Source organism: Urtica dioica, chromosome 9 (genome assembly GCF_054948205.1).
Source record: "Urtica dioica subsp. dioica isolate 48M chromosome 9, U.dioica_male_clone48M_v1_H2, whole genome shotgun sequence".
NCBI classification, from domain to species: domain Eukaryota; kingdom Viridiplantae; phylum Streptophyta; class Magnoliopsida; order Rosales; family Urticaceae; genus Urtica; species Urtica dioica.
In genome coordinates this window covers 28,700,237-28,724,221 of record NC_142764.1, presented here as the reverse complement: position 1 = coordinate 28,724,221, position 23,985 = coordinate 28,700,237, and the positions used below count along the sequence as shown (strand labels likewise).

Here is a 23,985-nt window from a genome sequence, read left to right as displayed (position 1 = left end):
CAACTAAGAGCACTACAAAATTCGACTATGACTTTGGCAAACAGCACTGTTATTCTTGTTCATTCTATTGGAAATGTTAGGATCAGCAGAGATTTAATTCTTTATAATGTTCTTTATGTGCCATGTTTTAAGGTCAATTTGATTTCTGTTAGTGCTCTCACTAAATAATCAAATATGACTGTCACTTTTTCAAATGATTACTTTGTCGTACAAGATTCCAGTCGTTCAAGGACGATTGGCAAGGTTAGGACGTCCAATGACCTCAATATCTTGACAAGAGATTGTATCTCCAAAGCCATCGTGAACAATGTCACAACAGTGAACAAGATCACTGCTCAACTCTGGCATCAACGGCTAGGTCATCTCTCTTTCAAGAAATTAGAAGGTTTAAAAGATCGTTTAGTTTTGAATAATATTGATAGTCACTCTCCTTGCTATGCTTGCCCGTTAGCTAAGCAACATAGGTTGCCTTTTGTTTCCAAGAATAATATGTCTCGTTCATGCTTTGATTTGATCCATTGTGATGTTTGGGGACCATATAGTGTTCCTTCTAGGCATGGTCATAGATTTTTCTTAACTCTTGTCGATGATATGTCTCGTTACTTTTGGATTTTTTATAATGAAATATAAGTCTGAAGTTCATCATATTATTCCACGTTTTTGCAATTATGTCTCTAATCAGTTTTCCTGTTCCATTAAGATGTTTCGATCAGATAATGCCAGGGAATTGGTTTTCTCCGATTATTTTTCTCAGAAAGGTATAATTCATCAATTTTCATGTGTGGAGACACCACAACAAAACTCGGTGGTTGAAAGAAAGCATCAACATTTGTTGAATGTTGCTCGTGCTTTGCTTTTTCAATCCCATTTACCTATCAAGTTCTGGACAAATTGTGTCCTTACTGCCATATACTTGATGAACCCCCTCTCCTATCTTGTCTAATATGACACCCTTTGAGCTTTTACATAATAAACAAGTGAATTATGAGCATTTGAGGGTTTTTGGTTGCCTGTGTTTTGCCTCTACTCTTAGAGGGCATAGAACCAAATTTGAACCTCGAGCTAGAAAGTGTATTATGCTTGGTTATCCCCCGGGAGTCAAGGGATATAAACTCCTTGATCTAATACTATGGAGATCTTTTTATCCCGAGATGTGGTGTTTCATGAAGGGATTTTTCCTTTCCAGAATATCAACAAAGCGATTCGAGTTGATTCTTTTGCAGACACTCCTATTCCCATCATTACTGCTACAGATTTCCCTATCTCACAAAACTATGAGCATTGTTCGGCTCATGTTACTTCTGAAAAAGAAGTTGTGAATGTTGCACCGGAATCAGAATTGAAAGTTGCTGAAGAAGTGACACCGGAGAACAATATTATTGGCAATTCCTCTCACCCAGATGTGTCACAAGAATTGGTGACAAGAAAATCCTCCAGAAAGCACACTGCTCCTGCTTATCTGAAGGAATATCATTGTCATCTTTTACAATCAGGTGAAAGTTATACTACCAAGCACACTCTTGATACTGTACTTAATTATGCGAATTTGTCATTGCCTTTCAAAAAATTTATTTGTTCTGTTTCAGCAAATCCTGCACCTCAATTTTTTCACACAACTGTCAAGTGCCAAGAATGGATGAGTGCTATGAATGAGGAGATTGAAGACATGCACGCCAACAAAACATGGTCTGTGGTTCCTTTGCCGATAGGCAAAACATCAGTTGGTTGCAGGTGGATCTTCACCAATAAAATGCACTCTGATGGAACCTTAGCTCGGAGAAAAGCACATTTAGTAGCAAAAGGCTACACACAAAAAGAGGGAGTTGATTTTTTAGACACTTTTTCTCCTGTTGCTAAATTGGTGATGCACTGGCGGCCTGGAAGTCGAAGAAACAGTCTACAACTTAACGGAGCTCTGCTGAAGCGGAATACCGGTCGTTGGCTGCAGCGATGAGTGAAGTCCTCTGGTTGCAGCAGCTGAGGAAGGATTTTCAGATTGCTGGTTCATCGTCATCCGTGATATATTGTGATAATCAGGCTGTTATGCATATAGCCTCGAATCCAACATATCACGAACAAACCAAACACATTGAAATTGATCTTCATTTCGTGAGAGATCATTTACATAGTGGTTTGTTCAAACTTCTCCCCATTCGCACTCAGCACCAGATTACCGATGTTTTTACTAAGCCTTTGGCTTCACCGGCATTACAAGCTCTCACGTCCAAGATGAATTTGAAGAATATCTTCATTTCATCTTGAGGGAGAGTATTGGAGTTGGAGCTTTGAGTAAGAGCTTTTAGGTTGTGAGAAGATAAAATGTCTTGCGTCTTAAGCAAGCATTTCCTGTTTTGTTTTCTGATGTATTTTCTGTTTGTTTATTTGCTTGTCGTTTTTATTAGTCGATCACCAAAACGACCAGTCGTTTATTAGACTTGGTTCGTTATTGGGTTTAGACTTGATTTTAAATACTGATGTGATGTTTTCCTTTTTTGAATTAATAAAGAATGTTTCTTTTTCTAAAACTTCCCCAAATTCTCTGAAATCTCTCGGAAGCTTTCTTCGTCTTCTCGATCGAGATCTCAGATTCAATAACACATACTATAAAAGTCTTACAAGTTAGTGAAGAACTCTAGAGAATAAGGGTTAGCTCGATTAATAGATCCATGATCCCCGCGTAATCTTTGATAAAATGAACTATATAGAGTCGACAACATAATTTATTAAGTGTTGAATTGATTGATAAAAAATTTATTAAGTGTTGAATTGATTGATAAAAAAGAAATAATAATCTCAGATTAATTATCGACCAAGTATGAAAATGCATGTGAATTAATATATCATAAATTAAAATAGCTTTGAAAGAAATTATTTTAATTATCCTGGTGGACTTATTATTTATAATAAAACGTTATTCATATTAATAAATATATTAAATTCAAGGCTCAAGCAGACAATATATTTCCAACTTCAGTAGAACAAGAAGTCATTGTTTCCGTCCCTAAGTTGCCCATGAATTCTATGCTAACCTCTACATTCAAAACTAACATATTTGTTTCATGATAAAGTTAGTTGATACGGAAATGAGGAACCGATACTTTATTTATAAACCTTTGATTCGAAACCCCTTTTGTCCACAATTCATGTGGGATTTTTTTACCCTTGACTCACAAAAACTAATTTTCTTTAATTCAAAATCAATGTGGGATCACTGACCTTAAAGTCTTTTTGTACGAAATACATATTTCCGAACGTTTTGACCTATCATCTCAATCTTATGCCTCATCACAGATCTTTAACTAATTTTATCTATTAGTTTTTCAAAAGTTTTCAAAACATCTATTACAAATCCGATAAGTACGTATAATCGACTAGTTCATTTATTGTTGTTCGCACACTGTAAATTTTATCTATATATATATATATATATATATATATATATATATATATATATATTACGAAAAGTTCTCATTTACGTGAATAAAATTTATTACGTAAGGGATAAAGTGTTAAAAAAAAAATATTACTCTTGTTATAATAAATTCGTTTTTCAACAAATTTGGTGTGTACGAAAAGTTATCGAAGAGAGAAATCCACTTCCAATAGTTTACTGTTTTTGTGACAACATCATCATAAAATCCATTAATTATGTGACAACAAAGTCACTGACTTGTTGACAATGTCGTTACGAAAACAGTGATTTCGTGACAACGTTGCCACAAAGTTAATGTCGCCATGACAATGTTGTCACAAAGTCACTGTTTCTGTGACAACATTGTCACAAAATCTTGTAACCTTGTGACAACTTTACAATATGCTGTTCATACTTCTGATAGTTCCCAAAGATCCAACACAACCTCGTGACAACTACATTTACAATATGCTGTTCATGCTTGAGATAGTTCCCAAAGAACCAATACAATATGCTGTTCATGCTTGTGATAGTTCCCAAAGAACCAACCATCCTTATCAAATTACATTTACTCTCCATTTACATGCGTTGTATGATTCCCACACAATGAGAACGTTGAAATTTGGGCATCACAATTAGTGTTGATTCCCACGCATGCCTTGTATGATTTTCTTTTTTATTGGATTAAACCCGAATAATCCGAGTCAAACATATATATATATAACTAAATGAAGAAGATAATCTAAGAAAGGAAATGATTATTTTCCTCTAAAAACTAAAAAGCGCACACGACAATCTAGTATATAAGAAAGAATATAAGAATCTAAGATGGAGGGAAAAAGCGGTTGAGGTTGAAAGGAAGAGTGTAAAACTCTTCGTTCCTTGTGTCTCCTTTGAAGGTCCTGAACTTGTCCCACCATGGCATTCCTCTGTCTTTCCCGCTCTCCTTGTACTCTAGCGTGTTGTCCAAGAAAACCGCCACCATCATCGCCACCGTCGGCGCCGAGAAGAATATCGTGTTTAGAAAGTCATTGAACTGCCACAACATTTTTTTAACAAGCTTGAGATGAGACTCATATAACCCACAAATGAATATGTCTTTTTTTTTGTATTACCCATCCGGCTTTGGTGTGAGCTGGTCCGTGGAGCGCCGCGACAGTGAATTCCCTGAAGTAGCCCGGGATCGAGAGGCCCAAGAAAAGCGAAACCCCGGTGATGAACAGGTTTCTCATCGAGTTCATGTTTGTGAATTGCAGAAACGATAGCCCCACCGAAGCTACGACAAAGAAAGAGAGAAAAACAGTTATAGATTGTCTGGTACAGCCATAATAACAGAAGAGAAAAGAAAAGAACTCTCACCAACAAGACCAAACAAAACGCAGTACACGGCCGCGAATATGGTGAACGGTATAGATGCAAATAGTGCCCCGAATTTCCCTTAACAAACATTATAATCAAAGTTAAGAAAGATGATTGAGAAGAAGATCAATGCAAGTAAACGCAGTGTTTCGCTAGTTACCGAGCATCGAGAAGAAGATCATAAAGCCGGCCGAGATTTGAATAACTCTCCGACTCCCCACACGAGTGCTTCCCAAGAGACCAACATTCTCTCTGTTGTTTGTGCGAATCTTCACAAATCAGTAAACAACAAATTCGACGAATCCAAAAAAGATGAAGAAGAAGAAGAAGAAGAAGAGAGCATTGTGTATGCTTTTTGTTGTCCTTACACAGAAACCGAACAGCCTGAAAGAGTCCCGAAGAGTCCACTGAGCAAAATCCCGATTCCCTGCCACCCGATTCCGCGGCTGAGGACATGAGCTGGCGGCGGAGTCGCACTTGCTAGCCTTGACGCAGCTTTATACGCCCCCGTTGACTGAGTCAAATGTCAACCAATTAAGCATTGGACTCTAAATGAGTCAGAGAGAGTGTTCATATGAATTGTATGAATACACACACACCTCAATCAGTGAGACCAACACAGCAGCCATCATCCCGAAAGCGTGGCCCGCGTCGAAGCTCGGCGCGCCCCATTGAAGAGGATACGGAATCTTAATCCTTTATATTATAATTACATACAATTAGATTATATATTGCAGTGAATATTTGGATTGAGAGAGACTGATTGATTAGTCACTGACCATGGTGCAGAGGAGATTAGGTTTGCTCGGTCGGTTCGGCAATGGATTTGGGTCTCTTCGGGATGGTGTTTGTAGGCCCCGCTGGCGGTCAAGAGGTGCGCGTAAGCCCATATCACCGTCACCGATATCATCAGCCCGAACCTTTCGAGTACTTGAAGCTGTCTCACATGGAAGTTCTTCAAGTACTGTTAAAAAACAAACAACATCATTCACTTTTTGTTGTCAAAATTAGAGAACCATAGAAAGAACTAGGAAATTGTTATGTAAACAAACACCTGAGTGAAGGCCACAAAGAGAATGAACATTGGAATTCCAATCTCCACACACCTTCCAACCTGATATAACATCAATGCATGATAATATAATTATAGTACTCGCAGAACATAATCATATTTATTTATTTTTTTTGCTTACCACTGGGAAGCCTCTGTCAAAGAGACCAAAGCCAACTAATGAAATAACTGGCACCATTCCAACAGGGCTAAAGAACCTGTTGTTAGTGTTATGATAGTGTAAGTGCACAAGTCAAATGATACAGATTTCAACTTAATAATTTTTTTTTTAATAATAATTATGAACCTGGAACATATTGCCCAGATTTGACTGTATCCCAGGATTATTTGTATGCTTGAAGCCACTATCAGGGCTCCTTGAACTGCCCTCATTGTGCTGAGAAATCTCTACAAATAATAAATAAACAAATAAATAAATAAATAAAAAGGAGTTGAGTATGGTTTGATTTGAACTGAATGACTTACAGTATGAGGGTCCTCAATCCTAGTCAGTTTAGAGTCATGGATGATTGAAATAATAGGGACCATAAAGGCATAAGAACCCCCAATCACAGTCGGTAATCTTGTCCCAAATAGGGTTTGGAGAAGTGTGTTGATTCCCATAACAAACAGCAGAGTCTGAACCACTCTCACTTTATCATCCTGGTTTCACAAAGATCATCACATTTACATATACATCATCTATGAGTATAACTATATATTTTGTGTGCGTATATATATATTGATTCAGACAAACTCACATCAGAACCACCCATGTAAGGAACAAGGAATGTTGGGATCATCACTGCAGTTCCCAAAGCCAAAATGTAGTGTTGAAATCCCAAAGCTATTGCCTCTCCTGTTTGTTCATTAATTCACATCAGATAAAAAAAAAAAAAAAAAAAGAGAGAGAGAGACTAGAGCTAGACATTGATTCATACCCCAAGGTGGGTTTGAGTCAATACAATACTCCAAGCCCTGAAGTTGGTCCATTGGTGGATGACTAATCTCTTCTGGTTTTGGAGCTGCCATGGCTTTTTCTTTTTTCTTTTTGGGTGTGTGTGAGCTTTTTGTTCTTACTTTGCCCAACTTCAGTAAGACTAAGACCCAGATGAGTTTTGCAACGAGAAAGTCTCTATCTAGTTTTGTTACAGAGAGAGATTTTGGTTAATAGGAAAGAGAGAAAGAAAAATGTGTGTGAAAGCAACAAGAAAAATGTCTCACTTGCTTTCCACTGAAATCAGCTACTTTAGTTTAGTTATATAGCATAGTTTTTATATTATTATTAACTTTAGTCTCTCTCTCTCCTTTCTTTTCACTCTCTGCTACAGAAAGTTCCGTTAACTTTTTTTCATATTCCCAAATCTGCCCCTTAAGGAACTTCCAAACTCAATGTTACCGTTGGTCTAATGCTAACATTAAATATTTATAGCTAAAGATTTACTGACTTTTTGTCCCAAAAAATGGAAGTTTATTAAATAGAGAAGATATAAACTTATTATTATTATTAGGCTATTGTCATCTGATGATGTGATGGTAAATTTATTTCCTAAAAGGGAGAGGTGAAGAGAAGAAAAATCAAAGTTAAGAGAATCTATGGGGTTTTTTTCTTCTCTATTTTCTTTCAGTCAAAAAGACAGTCATGAAAATGATCATCATGCCACGTAGATAAGTCAATTGATCATTTATTTATTAGGATGTGATCCTTGAATCATATTTGGATTGGTTGAATCCTTTGAATCAATCGCCTCACTATTGGTCAATATTTTAAACAATAAATTTTATAGTTTTTACTTTTTGTCATCATAAAACCATTTAACACTAAGTTATACTTATAGTATGTCCGATCAAAACAAAAAGAGTTATAGTATGTTTGGCTTGTGATCATTAGAAAATGTAAAATACTTATACCCTCATTTTAGATTTAAGAGTAATTATAGTAAACGAGATTTACTTATATAAGATAATAAGAGATTATTACCATACATTATACATATATATATATATATCATATTATAATAGTAAAAGAGATGTACTTATTTCAGAAAGAGAACAAAAAAGATATTAACCATCCCTAAAACTAAAATGAAGTAAGAATAAAACACATGTCCTCATCTTACTATTGACAAAAAAATATTCAGTCAATGCACAAAAAAATCCAAATGTACTAACAAATATGGGTACCTACATTCACTTATTTCATTTACCTGGAAGAATACGTATGAGTAGAGGGGTTTTTTTTTTTTTTTTTTGGTAAGAATATGTAAGTGGAGTGTAAATTTTTTATTATGAACGTCTTAATACAGATATGAACGTAATATATCTCCACCACAAATATTTTTTCTTCTCAGTAATCAAACCCCGACCTGACTTTTAATTTAAAAAAGTTCAGCGTAATTTTTTTAATATCATGGCTAACCATTTCTCAGACTCGATTACAAACATTTAACTCTATATTCATATATACAAGACGTAATTTGCTAAACTTCTCATGCTAAACTTCAATCCCTTGAATGTTAAATTTGGTTTAGTACCTCACTAAACCTGATTTTGTTAATGACTAGAGTTGAACATTAAATTTGGTTTCGAAGAAAGAGTTGAATATTGATTGAATACAGTAAAGACAACTTGCAAACAACCATAGTTCACTTCAGACCCAAAAATAAAGTCACTAGTCAATTCTTCAAACGCATTAAATTTGTCGGTTATAAGATATGCGTTAAAAAAAATGTTGCTATATATTCTTCTCTGTTGATTTGATTATATGTGTGTGTATATATATATATATATATACATAGTATTCTTCTCTGTCAAAACTATATATATATATATATATATATATAAGTGACTAATAATAAAATAGTATTCAGCGAGATATTAAATAGTTTCTGACTAATAATAAGTGAGTAGGGCTCAAGGTGTGAAAGGAACAGTACTCTCTCCAACGTCTATATCTTTTTCTGGTGCCAAAGCATATATATGAAGACAAAACCCAAAACCATTGAAATTTGAGCCCAAAGCCAAACAACAACACACACTAAAAACACACTCCATCTTATATCTTGAGTTTTCGCTTTTTCACCTGCAAAAACTCAGCGAAAATCATGCTCTTTCTATTTATTTACCACGTCGTCGACCCGTTTCACTTGTTTTTATCTATTATTTTTATTCATTTGTTAAATATAGAGATGTACGGAATACATATTGATTATATTATAACAAATGCATGAAAGGTATGTGTACCCCAATGTTGATATTGCATTTATGAACACAATGAGTGAATATATAATGTGTGACATAAATATTAAATTAAATATATATATATATACACTGTTCGTACCCTCGAGGTTCTCCATGCAGAGGTTTTTGCCAAAATGATTACTAAAATTTTGTCTTCAGATATGGACTAGATTAAGTTAAGCATAGAGTCGTTGAAAGAGTCAATACAAAAGTGTCAGTTTACTCCAAATTTATAACTATTTAATGAAAACTCGGTACTATATGTACGGATATTCAAATAATTATGTTTAAGTGTGACCTTATATATAGTTGTTAGTAGGAATTATCTTTGTCATTAAAATTTGTTTTTGGAAATTCATATTTACCCCCACTAAGATATATATACAATCTTTGAAACCAAACACGTACGTTAAAAAATAAAACTGTATATTTCAAAAGAGAAGAAAACAACAGGAAAAGTTGTGAGCTGACCTGAGTTTGTACTTATCTAAACTAAAGAAATAAGATGTTTAAAAAAAAAAAAAAAAAAAAAGAAGCAATAAATCAGACTAAATCAGTTTTCAATTATTCTTTCCTTACTTTTTGCCAAAATAAAAAGCTCTTTATGACCTGAGTTAATACGATCTACGGAATGTAAAAGTTATTCTAGACGCCGTTTATATGACTACCGAGTTTTCATGCAAAAACAGAAGTCTCAAAAATAAACTTTTTTGAGTTCAAAATACGGATTGAGAATAATTTTTTTGTTACGTACTTGAGAATCATGCAAGTTCACTTGCATGATACAAATGCAATAAGATTATAGTGTTTAGTTAACGTACGATACAAATAGTTACAACATAACACCATTATCATCGACTATATGTGTATATATATATATATATATATATATATATATATATATATATATATATATATATATTCTGGAAAGATAAGAAAACCAAGCATATTACTTTTCCTGTAATTGATTAGATCTTACATGTTCACTTCAAGTGATCTTATCAAAAGTGTCGGGGTAATGAGGACAACAAACATTTATTTACAAAGTTAACTATATGTTTATATAATGAGTTTTTTTTTTTTCAGAGTATACAGATTATTTCTAAAAGAAAAATCCTCTGAAAAGCCTTCTCAATCGCACATGTACGCCATGCGAAAAGATCAACAAATTAAATACCATTTACATCAAAAGTCAGAAGAAAAGGCTGGGGAGGATAAAATATAAACCCTACCCCGATTACCTTTTTTTATAGGCACTTTTGCTGTTGTATCAATAATACCATAAGTTGAAATACAAAGTACGTATATACTTATCTATAATAGTACTGTTTATCAAATCGATCGTATCCGTTCTTGGAGACAAAAATACCGGACTTGTTGTTGTTATATATATACCTTTGGAAGGACTCCACTTTCTCACTACGAGCCCGACTAAATATAAGCATAATAATATTATATGAACATATTGTTGAAAAATTGATAACAAACGCCACCATACACCATCTAATGTATTTTTTTACTTTTGAAAGCAGTCCGCTAAGATAACATGTTTGATACATAAACGACATTCAAGAATCCAAAATTTTAGAGGTTTGGTCTTGGAGTTAGGTGCGAGAGCAAACCCCTAATATTCTCAACAAAGACCGGGGAAACCAAATCACCGATCGCCTTGACTGCCAGAGAGCAATCACTTGCCACCATGTAGATCATAAGACCGTGAGTTTTGGCTAACAACAAACTTTCTCATTAAAAGCATAGTTTTTTGGGATTATTTTAAATTGGCCCGATTGACAATATTTTCCCCACGTAGATTTGTTTAGGCAATTTTTACACTTAATAACTAAATTTATCAGAGGAATTTGATTAATTAGACTCTATAATAACCTAACCTATATTTTTAATTAGACTTGATTTTTTACAAAAAAAAAAAATGATGAAGTTTTAATATTTTTGTATTAAATCAGATATCGACGGTATCTGGTGATGAATGGTGAGGATGGGAGATGAATTTTCAATTACGAGTGATGGCATGCGATGATAAGCTTTGGTTTTGAAGTGATTTAGGGGCATTTTGGTCTCTCTTTCATAGTTAAAAGTATATTCTTCAAATTTTGTAAATACTAAATTTAATTAAACGATTAAGTATATTATTACGTCTGATTAATCGTGTTTCTCTTCTATTATGATACAACACTTTAACTAGTTTGCAAAAATTAAAACTTCTAACAAGCTATTTGCAACGGTGATCCTATTGTGAATATAACTAAAATTGGTCGAAACTACTTTAGGTGATGATGCTATCAAGATTAAGTGGAAGCAAGGATATGATTATACGTGCATGCCTACGATTACATATAGTAAATATATCTTTGGCTCTGACCGAACTACTTTTAGTCAAGGAAAATGCATTGAGTTCTCTGCAAAAAAAAAAAAAAAAAAAAAAAAAAATTCGAAAATGCATTGAGAAAGAAAACACCGTCAAGGAAAATGATTGTAATTCCAAAAGATGCCCATCTAAGAAACATTTACTTTAAGCTTTTTCTTTTTTAATGTTAAAAAAAAGTTACTATAGATAAAGCAATGGTTATGGATTATGAGTATACATGAAGTGGGAGTCAATATTGCACTTTTCTCTTTCCGTAGTCCCATATTGTATAACCCTTTCGGCTAGATTGAGAAGTGGGTGGGAATTAAACTGGATTAGAAAAAACATAATAATAATGATCGTAAATAAATAAATAAAATATGATTTTGTATGGTCCATAGATCGATTTTAGGAAGAGTTAAGCATACTGTATTCTTGGACTTTTATACTAAACTATTAGTCCAACTATCACGTGATTAATAATAATATAGTCCAATTTTACTTGAAATTTTGACATGATTTCCCAAAGTATTACTAAAATACATTTAAATTAGCATAGCACTCTGTCTCGTAATATTTTTTTTTCAAATCACAAACTACTTTCTGACAATTACAAGAAAATTGTGATAGAGACAAAAATATTACTTTTTTAAATGTCAACGTATCAACGAATTTAGCGAAATTTCGTGAGCATTTCAAATGTGCTGGAAAGAAAAAGTTTGACGTAGATTATGAATAATATTAATTGTTATCATTATCATATGTTTCTCGGATAAATGTCACAATCAATGGACCACAATTTGATCAGATTGATTGGCGTTGTACGTGCGAATTGCATATCACGGGCTAAATTAGATACCTAAGCTAAGCAACCTTATATCATAGGATGACGTGGTAGTACACAGCCATGCAAATATACTTTGCTAATACCGTTAATAATTAACAGTTTAATATTTGATTGAACATTTTATTTGTCGTGTTTGTTTCTAACATGAAAGCTTTTGTCTCCGTTTTGTAATGACAATCAACAAACGAAGCTAACAAACAATATTCATTGTTTCTGTAATACTGAAAATTAAACTAGGTAAAGCTTTCAATGGTAGATTAGTGAGATTTCGGGGTTAATAAAAAGAACCTCGCGACAACCCGAATCAGATGACGTAAAAACTGTTGCCAGAGGTACTTCACAATCTTTTTTTTTTTACTCTCTCGGATTTCAAAGCCAAACTATAATACATCTATGCTAAAGAGGTACAATAAAGAATGATCAAGATCTTCTCTCCAGCTTCCTATCACTCGACCTCTTCTCTTCTGCCTCTCGTTTTTTCTGCTGCCTGAAGGCGCATCAAATTTAAACCCAACAATGAATCATTTAATCAGAATCAACAAACTGAGAAGAAACAGATATTACAACTATAAACTCGTAACCAACAAGCATGCCACGGATTTTGGTTGGAAAAACTTTAATAAGATGAAGAGAATTGTCAAGGGTACTTTTAGGTTATACTACGAATTTTACGATAACTAGTTGGTGGAAGAACTTACACGAAAGCCATGTAGCCGGCACCGGCATTAACGGCCGATAAGACCGCTGACTGAGCTCCGGCGACCAGCGTAGGATCATGGGCTCCAGATGGGAGAGGATTTCTTTGGTCACCATCAACCTGAGAGAGATACACACAAAAAAAAAAGCCCAACAAGTTTATTGATTCTCTATAACACTAGAGACAAACATTTGAAACCCGGAAAACGCAAGGGAAAGGGAAAATATGAGGGCAAGGGAAAATGCAAAGGAAAATCATCATTCTATTTTGTGTTTGGAAGTCATAGAAAATATGAGAGAAAGAGAGTGAGAAAAGAAGCCCAAAACGTGTAGAAATTTTGATGGATTTCATTTTCCACCCCATTTGCTCTAGAAAATGGAATCCCACATTATACATTTTCCCTCATACTTTCCCCTCTCATTTCTCTTTCCTTCTTATTTCCCCACAATCCAAATAACACTGAAAATAGGAGGGATGTCATTTTCCCTTCCCTCCTATTTTCCCGGTTCCAAACACACCCGAAAGCTATATACAGTTTTACAAACCTTATCCCACTTTGACTTCTTGTTCTGTCTACTACCATCCCGAGGGACAGCATCGGAGGATGGTGCAGATTGTAAGCCTGTAGGAATGCCTGTAAATTAACCGTAAGTCCTAGAAGTCTGTACACTAGCCTAAATAGTAAAAAAAAAACAAAAAAAACAAAACAAACAAACTGGGCAGTTTCTCAAACCTGGAATTGGCAAGTTTATTTTGGCTGCACTAGGGACGATTCCAGTCTGTGTTCCTGCTGATAGAAATTCAACCTTTTGGCTCTTTTTCCTCTCTTGTTCTTTTCTATCCATCTCGCGCCTCATATCAGCCTCTGCATGGAAAGAACCAAAACACAGGTAATGCAACGAGACTCAGTTTCTGAAACAACTTTGTAAAACTGTGTATCGCTACTGTTTGATTAAGCTAAAGAACACACAAATCATTGCATGGACTAGTCATTTTCTTTTTATGCTTTGATTCTCACCATGCTTATACACACGCATACATATAATTGCGGGAAAAAAAAAACAAGGGTAAGCTAGAAACCTATTTCATCATAGAAGTCGGTTTTGTCATATCCGTGAGGGTCAAATACATCTTTACTGAAGCAAGACCCTATTTGATCAATATCCTGATAGCTCACCGCGTGCAGCAGGAAATCTGGGTTCCGGTAGTCCTTCCTGTTGCGCACTTCAGCGTTAAAGCTCTTCCCAGATTTCTTATAATCGAGAAACTTGTTTATTTTTCTCTACAGGCAAGGCCAGAATACGGAGAAACGTATCAAACTTAAATTATATAAAATTTGGACGCCTGAGAAATGCCAAGAGGATATAAGAACAAATGATGAACTTACTTGCAGTTCTTCTGAGCATTTTTCTTTTGGTGGGGGCGGCAAGAATGTATCCAAAGGCTCGGCATCTTTTTCCTCCACTTCTATAGCCTCTGCAGCGTTTCCAGCTTCGGAATCAGCCACTGCATAGTTCACGTTATCAGATTGTGATGGATCGTAGAATTGAGCTGATTGATTGCTAGGTGTCAGAACCTGCACCGTCCCGGGAGGTGTTTTATCACGAAAATCGCCTACAATAAACGGTTTTAAACAGTTATACCCGACAGAAACGCAGAAAGATGTACTGGCGGAGGGAACATAAAGAGATCACATCTTCCGTCAATATGTTTACTTTTGAGAGAATTTTCTCGACAGAAAAACGTTAACGACTACACACAGTGTCCAAGACCAACATCACAAGCATATCTCTGGTCTCTGTACTAGGATATATAAAATAAAAGGGGACTTAATAGGATTAAATAGAAAAGTGTTCTCCATTGAACTGCAGCAAATATGTATGGCACATGACGTGCTCATTAGTTTAATTGACAGTTTTAGTTTGACTATATGATACAGGGTTCTCGTTAGTTTTATAGTAAAGTAGGACTTACAAACAACATTATTAGCGCAAATGAATACATGAAGTTTATTAGAACATTGATAATAATAATACGTTAGATATGTTAACCAAAAAAAAACATAAATAAAGTTCATTGTACCATCTGCGAACTGTCGATCTGCATGAACTTTGGCATGCCCAGTTCTGTCCATTTCCCCTTCCTGCAATAATAACACCACCAAACAAGAATACAGAACAAAATTCAAAACCACAACTTTCAAACTTGCAACAACTTCTCACAATTTTTCACTTGTCAATGCACAAACGAGAGACAAAGCAGATTATCAGCCATAATATACAGAAACCATCCAAAGTAACAACAGATGAAACTTTCTAGTAGAGACCTATAACCAGTTAAAAAAAATTCAGATAAGAGCTAAAAACGAATAAACTTTACAAAACCAAGACAACGTCTTTATCTAGCTGACCTCAAATTTGCTTCGAATTTCCAGTTTTCAGACATCATCATAGACCAAACTAACGACATTACCAGCAGCCGAATCGATACCTCAAGTTGCAATACTTTCAAATTCAGTAGCAAACGCAACCAATCAATTAACACGTCAAAGAAGTAAAAATTATAGAAGAGGGAAGAAACAGTTCACCTCAGTATCAGGAGACATTGCAACTTCGTCGTGGCCATAATCCACAATCCCAAGCTTCCCTCTCCGGCTTCTCCCCTTTCCGGAATCCATGGCAGCCTGAGGAATCGGCGGCGAACTCTCGACGTCGTCCCTCGGCGTGCTCTCTTCGGCACAGGAATCTTCGGCTACGACTCTGTCCGAATCCGCCATGGAAGCGTCTTCGACGATTCTCAGCTCTTGAAACTCTTCTCCTTGACCTTCACCTTCTTCTTCGTCAGCTTCTTCCATCTCTTCGTCCTCCTCTTCGTCGTTGTACATCGAGAGAAGAGCGATTCCCTCCGATTGCTTTTTCCTCGACGACATTGGAGCTAGGGTTTACGGGAATCCAAATCGAGCGCGAATCAAATCAAAATCAAATCGGGAAGTTTTGAATCTCACTCGATTCAAAGTTAAAGAGGGGATTACGTTTCTTTGGAGATTGAAAATGGAGGTTTTGGGACGAAATTCGCAGACTGGTGATGTGGATTTGGAGGGAACAGCCGAGCCCGAAGGACGATGATGAATATAAATGGGAATTGCAGTTTTTGGGCCTTTGCAATAAGATTTAAACTGGGCCGTTGTCGTTTTCCGACGACAGAATTAAAATAGATACCAACGTTTTCCGATGAAATAATACTTCAATTTTAAAACATATGTTTTTTAAATAATTAGGATGACAATACATTTCAGTTTACAGTTACAGTATAAGCTTACATATTATACATTTTTCAGTATACATTATACTATTTAAGTGTTCATGCATTCTCTATACATCTACAAAACATCATAATACTTTAATAAAATATGAATGTACACAGAGACGAAGCCAGAAATTTAGGTTAAGGGGGCTAATTTGTAAGAAAAAATTCAGGGGGGTTGATTTGTAAATTTTGAGAGTAAAAAAATGTAAAAATAAAATAAAAATGGGCAAAAAATACAAAAAAAAAATTGAAGGGAGCTATAGCCCCCTCTCACTTCCATGTGGCTTCGTGCCTGAATGTACATATGTTGAACTACATACAGATGTTAAAGTTGTATTAATACATAATTATGAGACTATATATTTATAATACCGTAAAAAAATCAAACCGATAACAAAGAATAGGGCGGCGCAAAAAACCGTAAAAACCGTAAATCGGATCGGATCGGTAATTTTTAGACCGCCGGTCCGGTTTAAAACGGTTTTTTTTATCCGGTCTGGTCTACTCATTACAAATGGTCTGATCCGATTTAAAAAAAAAACCATCAAACCGGGCCGGACCGGTTTATTTATAAAAATAAATTAATTAATGTCCAATTAGCCAAATTAGGCATTTGTGCATGTATTTCCCTCCTATACATGATTATATGTTTTTGTTTTGGTGGAAAATTAATAGTTTTTTTTAATTATGTAAAACGGTCCAAAAGGTCTAGAATTGTCCGATCTAAACGGTCAAGTCCGGTCTAAATAGTTCAAAATGATCGGGTCTGATCTAAACGATTTAAAACGGTCCGGTCCGATTTTTACAGTTTTTTTGTCCAGTCCGATTTGGACCGTTTTGAGCGGTCCGATCCGGTTTTTTGGTTTGGACCGGACCGGACCGGACGATGCACAGGCCTATGATAGAGCGTATAAGTGATTAAATGATGATAAAATTGATAATTCATTATATTTTAGATACACGACTGATTTTCGCTAAATAATAATTACCCATGTTATTTTCGCGAAAATTTTCAAAACCCGCTATAAGGTGTAATGTCTACTTTTGGGAGCTACGAACTAAAAAATTTGAAGGAAAAAAAATAACATAAGTATAAAATTTAGAAACAATTCTCAACTATAATTCTATTATGATTTTCTATATTTGCTTTACTCAATTGGCTTTACTATGATTATTTTTTTTTTTTAGTAGACTATGATTATATTATTATATGGAAAAACCAGTGTATCAATTTGTATCCAATGTATCCGCTTAAGTTCATATCTATACAATTTGATTACATAAATCGCACGAGGATACACTTCATTAATATTCTTGATAAGCTATTTTACTCATAGTTATCTCAACATCACAATCTCTCAAATGAGTGTTAAAAAAAAAAAAAAAAAAAGATATGCATTAATCTGAGACTTCATAATCAGAATCAAACCTTTTCACGAGGAATGGTTTGATTCCGATTGCGAATCCGAATCTCTTCCAGAAACAATTAATAAGACGATGCACCACTACTATAAATACGCAAAAAAAAATTGAAACGTTTAAATCATATATTTTACACTGTCTCGCTTTTCAATCATGTGGAAAATGAGACTGAAGATCCAAAGAACTCTCAGAGAATACCTCTCCAAGATCAGAAACCCAACCACGATGATATTCTCCGGCTGCAAACGACGGCTCAAAGCAGCAAAGTCGTTCTCCGTCGGCAATCGGAACCGAAGCCGAACCAGAAACGACACGGAGACACGTGGCGGCCGCATCGTCGCCGGAGGAGAAGAGGAAGCCGATATCTCGGCAAAGCTATCGGATATCGACCGATTCCTGGCCGAGAACTTCAAGTCTCTCTACGCGGCGGACGAAGAAGCCGAATCGGAGGAGGCCGAGGATCCGAGCCGAATCTCGGTCTCGGCGGCGCCGCCGGAGCAGTGCGTGGCTGTTCTGACGTGTTCGCCGGATCCGGTGGCGGAGCTGCGGCGATCGATGAAGGGGATGTTGGAATCTAGGTCGAGAAAGAGGCAGAGCATGGACTGGGCGTTCATGGAGGAGATTCTGATGTGTTACCTTGCGCTCAACGACAAGAGATCTCGCGGATTCGTTCTCGGTGCCTTCGTTGACTTGGTCGTCGAGTTACGATCGTCTTCCTCGGCTCACAGACTACCCAAGAAAGTCTCTTTCCCATAAATGGAGTGATTTTAAATAAAAATTGTTTGTGGGGGCTTATATGATAATTTCTTTGGTAAATTTTAAACAATAGCAAATAATAATAAAAAAAAAATAGTATTTGAAGAGTGTTTTAGGAATATTACATAAAGAATTTGTTGCAGTCAAGTCAATTCTCTAATTTTTTTAAAAAATTTAGTCAAAATTTTCGTTTATTAAGAAAATAGATTTTTTTTTGGGAATGGACGGATTTACCTATTAGTTTATACAAAAAAAAAATATATAATCAATCAAAATCAGTAAATTTCGGAGGGATAATAACTTCAATATTTTGTTTATATTTTATTTTGAATGTATATTGAAAGTTGAACTTGGAACATATAAATTTATATTCAACGTGGAGGGACATTGGAAATTGTTAAATGTGATGAAATATCTTTAGTTTTTGTTCTTGGAACATAAATATACTTATGTATATTGAACATGTATATGAAATATATATTATTATATATATATAAAGGAATAGCACATTTACTGTTCACATAGACTGAAAATTCAGTTACATAATTTAATAAAATAACGAAAATGTCCTTTATTGGTATCATAATTACAAAAATGCCACTCTAAATCAGTAAAGAAAAATAAATTACAATTGTGCCACATAAAATTCACAAAGTTGCCACTTATAACATGAGGCATAAGAAAATTCTAGATACGATTACAAAATGCCAAAATTATCCAGACATTTATGGATTGCTAACATCAGCGTGATTAAGAAGGGTATCAACCAGCAATAATATTCAGACATTTTTGGATTGCCGAGCCATTTTCAATCCTTACTTTATAAATAATCTGCATAGAAAAACAAAGCAATCTTTCATGATCATCTCTCTCTCAACATGTAAAAAAATACACACACTTAGCAAGCATACAGTATTATAGACGCACACACCACACACATACTTGATAAATTTAAAAAAATTACCTAATCTCTCCAAAATAATCAACAGTATTATAGACGTAAATTCCAAATGACAATTGCCCGCATTCTAAAATGACTACCCATATCTGCACATTCCGTGCTTTACGGTTTGTTGTTTGGTTTTCGCTTCCCATTTATGTTAACTACATTTTTTCCCTTTTTCTAAATCGAATTAAAATCAGCACGAATCAAAATATTTGATCTTCATTTCTCAAATCACGAAACAAAAGTAGCAAACCAAGAAAATCAGTTTCGAAATAGAATTCATTACGAATAATTTAAAACAAGGGATAAAAACCAGCAAGAGTTGACAAAAGTTGATCTTTCTTTCGAAATAATTTTCTATTATCATATCACAAACCAACAATAACAAGAATCGCTCGAGTGGAAAAAAAATTCATAAAACAAACATTTAAAAAGCCTGTGTATATCATTATATTTCGGTAGTAACTGTTTCTCTTTTTCTTCGAACAAAAATATCATTATATTCCAAATATGATTAACAATTATTAAAATTTGGTTCAAAATATAGGTAAATTGAAATATGATTAACAATTTTTGAAATTGGATTATTATTTATTGAAATATAGCAAAGAGTTATTGAAATTTGGTTAATAATCATTAAAGATAAAATGGAAACTTAAAAAATTTAAAAGGTTAACTATGAAAACTAAAAAATTTCGTAGCTAATACTTAAAAAAATTTACGAAAACGACTACCTAAACCTAAGACTATTTCCACTTTTAAATCCTTAACTATGAAAACTAAAAAAATTTCGCAGCTACTATATAAAAAAATTTTACGAAAACGACTACCGAAGACTATTTCCACTTTTAAATCCTTATTATGACTCATAGTGGGCTTTTTTCATCGCTAAGGCCATAAAGAGAGGAGGTAAATGTCTCTTCTCTCTTCTCTCTTCTCTCTCGTGCATTCACTTTCCCAAACCACCCAAACCCTCGTGTTATTTCCTCTGTTTTTCCCTCTGACGTGAATGTCGAGCGTCACGGATTCCTCTGTTTCAAGTACGTCAGCCTCACCCCACCGCCGTCTTAAGTCTGGGCCAAGGTGATTTCCACTTCCTCACTTTTCCTCTGATTCTTTGTGGTATAATCTCATTGCAGTCTTCGTATTAGGGCACGATTTGATTTTCGTATCAACAAATTTGTTTTTTTTTTTTTACGTATGTACCTCCATCAGTTCCACACAAAAAAATTCCGGCTCCACTTCTCCAGGTATATTTGTTTGGAGAGTTTTCTTAGTGCACTCCTTAATTTATTGGAATGTTTTATATCACGAAGATTTCATTATAATTTTTTTTTTTTTTTTTTTTTGCTGGTAGTCAAACCTTCATCAGCGAAGCCGCAGCGCTATGGCCCTATCAATATTCCTGTACCTCTTCCTAGAAGCATCCCAAAAAGCTGGTACACATGTGTTGACCTTTAAAAATAAAATAAAACAACGACATCGTATTTTTCTCTTTTATTAACCACTTTATATATTGATTTGAGTAGCGAAGAGAAGGTTGACACAGAACACAGTCAGCTCTGCGAAACTATAACGAAATATGGAGAGCTAGTGTTCGTTGATAACTTCGACAAAGTGGTTTTTGCGACTTGTGCTCTTTTCGCTTCTAAGTTCCGGACTATAGCAGCTGGCCGGAGAGCTATGCCACGGAAGTTTATAGTTGAAGGTATTTTCTTTCCCTTCTAAGTTTAGTATACTAAAATAACATGCCACTTAATACTCAAAAAAAGATACGAAATTTAAAATTAATGATATCTTAAATATTATTTAACATCATTCCAAAACAATTGTTTGGTATTCTCATATTGATATAAAACAAGCTACTTTAACTAAACTATATATATATGTAATATTCTATATTTATTTATGTTCTTTCATGCAAAGTGATGAAATAGTTGCATAATATACAATTTAAAAAACCTAGTTTTAAGCGATATTTCTGAAATTTTGATCTGATTTAACCGGATTTTTGTCTGCGGGAACCGTAACCTGGAGTTTAGCCCGATTTCCTGGAAAAACTCAGTTTTGTTCAACCCGATGTCAAAGACCCGGTAGTGTATCTTGGTTTGGACTCGTTTATTTAGTCTGTCTTTTTTTTTTTTCTTCATCTTTCTCTCAACATAGATGTTCGCAAATGGAATGATGTTTACGCGGGAATGCCTCGCCACCAAGGGGCTTTTGCGTTTGCTGTAGGCGAAAACGAAGAGAAATTATTGTTGCATTTTTCAACAATTATACCCGTTGTTGTTTTCGTCACCGCTCTAATAGGCCCTCATGAATTTTTTGTTAAACTCAGGTACGTTGGTAAACTAACCCTTTCTTTTTTAAAAAAATGTGGACGAATAGGAATGACAGAGTACGTGCAAGGCTTTTTTTCTTTGCCCGTATCGTCTCATTTGTTTATCTGTTACTCATCTTCATTTATCCGGTTTCTTAAGCTGGCCCGATAGTGAGTTTACCTGTCGAAAAAAGGGGGCAGAAAACAATAATCCCGTTACTAGTTAACCCACTGTAAAAATCGGTTACCGGGTCGCTTACATCCGTTAACCCATTAATAATATATCATTTTTTATGTAATTTATAAGTTTTAATATATTTCAAATTGAATATGTATATATGTTATATATTTTTTAGCATGCTATTTTAAATAACTTATTTGTTTAATTCTAGTGAATATATTCATAAAAGTCTGGCCGGGTACCGGGTAATCGGGTACGTAATGACAATTCCGTTACTCGGACCAGTTTAAACTGTAACGGTATTAACTGTTTACTAGATAAGAACGGGTATTATCCGTTAATAACAACTACAAAATTATTGCAATTAATATAAATGTGGAATAGGATGAAATAGAGAGTTTAAATATTTGGGATCTGGTCATATTTGATTCAAGTAGCATAGGAGTGGTGTAGGAGTTTATTAATTTGTTAACCAACTTTGTTTAAGCTTTTTATAATTATTTGTTACTGTACGTCTATCAGGGTTTTAGACTTTGCCCGCGGAGCATCGTGTGGTTACAAGCTTCCGGAGTTCTTAAAGAACAGCAAGAAGCTCATTTATTTGATCAACAAACACATACTTGATAAAATCGCTGCAAAATATTCTCTGTAAGAAGGGTTTTTATCATTTGATTTTCATAGGAATTATATAATTTGCTTGGCACTAACAATGCGTCTTTTACCCTTTCAGCTCTGGCATGGAACGTTCTATCATGGATGATCAGGTTTCTTTTGCAGATAATTTTCATGGCTTTAAGGAAAAAGACGCGAACATATCGCCGCCCTCGCCCCATACATCAAAATCAATAAAGATTGAAAACTATAATGCATATGTTTGACAAAAACGCCACGTCTTGTTAGGGGTCTTGCAAACAAAATTAAAACCATATATGTTTGGTATAGATTTCAAAAACTGTTTTTGACTTTTGAAGTTAAAAAATTTGAAAATAAAAAGTGAATAGCCTGTTTGGTTTCAGTTTTCGGGTAAAATTTTTAAAAAAATTTTAAGTTGTTTTGAAAATAGGTAAAGGAAACTAAAAATAAAAAAAGGGTGTTTTTCGAAATTGTTTTTTTTTTCTCGCGTGGCCTCAGCTTCTCTTTCATTACTCTCCTTGTCGAGCAAAAAAAAAAACTCTGAAGGGTACGAACAGCGCAGATCCGAGTGAGAGAGAGAGAGAGAGAGAGAGAGAGAGAGACGCCGGAGTTTTGGGTGAGTGAATCTTCTTCTTCTCCGTTCGTCCTTATCGTATGTCTCTGTTCGGATTTGGGTGGGTCGGTGGAGGGTAGCGAAGAGGAAAAAATTAGTATATGCGTTGTTTGTCTCGCCTGTTCGCGTGTATGCGTGTGAATCTGTTGAAGAAAATTGTCTGTCTATAATCAGCTAGACAATTTCACTGCATATTGTCATTTTTTTTTTATTCGGCTTTGTCTAAAGATTTTTTCAAGAGGATATATTTAGTAGTTGCTGGTAGGGTCACTTCGGTGGTCATCAATGAAGGTTTACGCTAACAAAGAGTTGTATTCTGGATATATAAGGAAAAAAAAAGTGGGTCGGTGGAAGGTAGCAAAGAGGAAAAGCCACGTGAGAGAGAGAGAGAGAGCAAAGGAGGCAAATAAACATATGAAATAAAAAAAGAGTATGGAAATAGAACAATCGAGAAATAGAGAGAGAATGAGATAAAGTAAAAAAGAGACAAGTAAATAAATGGAAAACAATAAAAAAAAAAAAGAAGAAAAGGAAAGAGTCTGTTTTAGATATTTATTTCTAATTAAAAAAAAGTCAAAAGTGTACCAAACAGTTTTTCCAGTTTTTTCAATTTCTCAAAAACAAAAATGAAAACTATACCAAACAGCTTTTTGAAAACAACTACAAAACAGTTTTTCAGTACAACTACAAAAATTAGAAAACAGAAAACAAAAAACAGTTTGAGTTAACTACCAAACACTAATCCTATTCATACTTAATTATTTTTAATGGTAGAGTCTCAATGTCATAATGTGTATCAGTCTCAATAGGATCTTACGGGTAAATCCATGAGCCTAT

General features: G+C 34.7%; 5 protein-coding genes across 6 annotated transcripts; 3 read left to right on the top strand and 2 right to left on the bottom strand.

Moving 5' to 3' along the window:
• The first annotated feature begins 1,129 nt into the window (after positions 1-1,129).
• On the top strand, positions 1,130-1,954 carry LOC149386581 (uncharacterized). Its single transcript, XM_089626533.1, has one exon. It carries the CDS (start codon positions 1,130-1,132, stop codon positions 1,952-1,954), a length of 825 nt encoding a protein of 274 aa, XP_089482659.1.
• A 2,098-nt stretch (positions 1,955-4,052) lies between these two features.
• Positions 4,053-7,067, bottom strand: LOC149386580 (Xanthine/uracil permease family protein). The gene is made up of 13 exons (XM_089625528.1): positions 6,764-7,067; positions 6,584-6,681; positions 6,309-6,485; positions 6,130-6,230; positions 5,965-6,040; positions 5,826-5,885; positions 5,551-5,735; positions 5,371-5,467; positions 5,140-5,285; positions 4,932-5,023; positions 4,772-4,849; positions 4,528-4,688; positions 4,053-4,448 (listed from the first exon to the last, which is right to left on the bottom strand). Exons 1-13 carry the CDS (start codon positions 6,852-6,854, stop codon positions 4,236-4,238), a joined length of 1,575 nt encoding a protein of 524 aa, XP_089481654.1. The 5' UTR covers positions 6,855-7,067; the 3' UTR covers positions 4,053-4,235.
• Positions 7,068-12,461: 5,394 nt separating this feature from the next.
• Positions 12,462-16,093, bottom strand: LOC149386579 (transcriptional regulator family protein). Of its 2 annotated transcripts, none has more exons than XM_089627124.1 (8): positions 15,559-16,093; positions 15,054-15,114; positions 14,359-14,585; positions 14,052-14,253; positions 13,705-13,836; positions 13,517-13,593; positions 12,973-13,091; positions 12,462-12,761 (listed from the first exon to the last, which is right to left on the bottom strand). In XM_089627124.1, the coding sequence occupies exons 1-8, from the start codon at positions 15,898-15,900 to the stop codon at positions 12,695-12,697; spliced, it is 1,227 nt and encodes a 408-aa protein (XP_089483250.1). In that variant the 5' UTR covers positions 15,901-16,093; the 3' UTR covers positions 12,462-12,694. The 2 variants fall into 2 exon arrangements, with proteins under 2 accessions (XP_089483250.1, XP_089483248.1); XM_089627122.1 differs by having other exon boundaries at positions 13,517-13,605; positions 15,559-16,092.
• A 1,480-nt stretch (positions 16,094-17,573) lies between these two features.
• Positions 17,574-18,555, top strand: OFP14 (ovate family protein 14). Its single transcript, XM_089626966.1, has one exon. The coding sequence runs from the start codon at positions 17,853-17,855 to the stop codon at positions 18,453-18,455; it is 603 nt and encodes a 200-aa protein (XP_089483092.1). The 5' UTR covers positions 17,574-17,852; the 3' UTR covers positions 18,456-18,555.
• Positions 18,556-20,772: 2,217 nt separating this feature from the next.
• LOC149386577 (uncharacterized) lies at positions 20,773-22,786 on the top strand. Its single transcript, XM_089627537.1, has 5 exons — positions 20,773-20,840; positions 20,931-21,109; positions 21,568-21,739; positions 22,425-22,550; positions 22,633-22,786. The coding sequence occupies exons 2-5, from the start codon at positions 21,085-21,087 to the stop codon at positions 22,778-22,780; spliced, it is 471 nt and encodes a 156-aa protein (XP_089483663.1). The 5' UTR covers positions 20,773-20,840; positions 20,931-21,084; the 3' UTR covers positions 22,781-22,786.
• Positions 22,787-23,985: the final 1,199 nt, after the last annotated feature.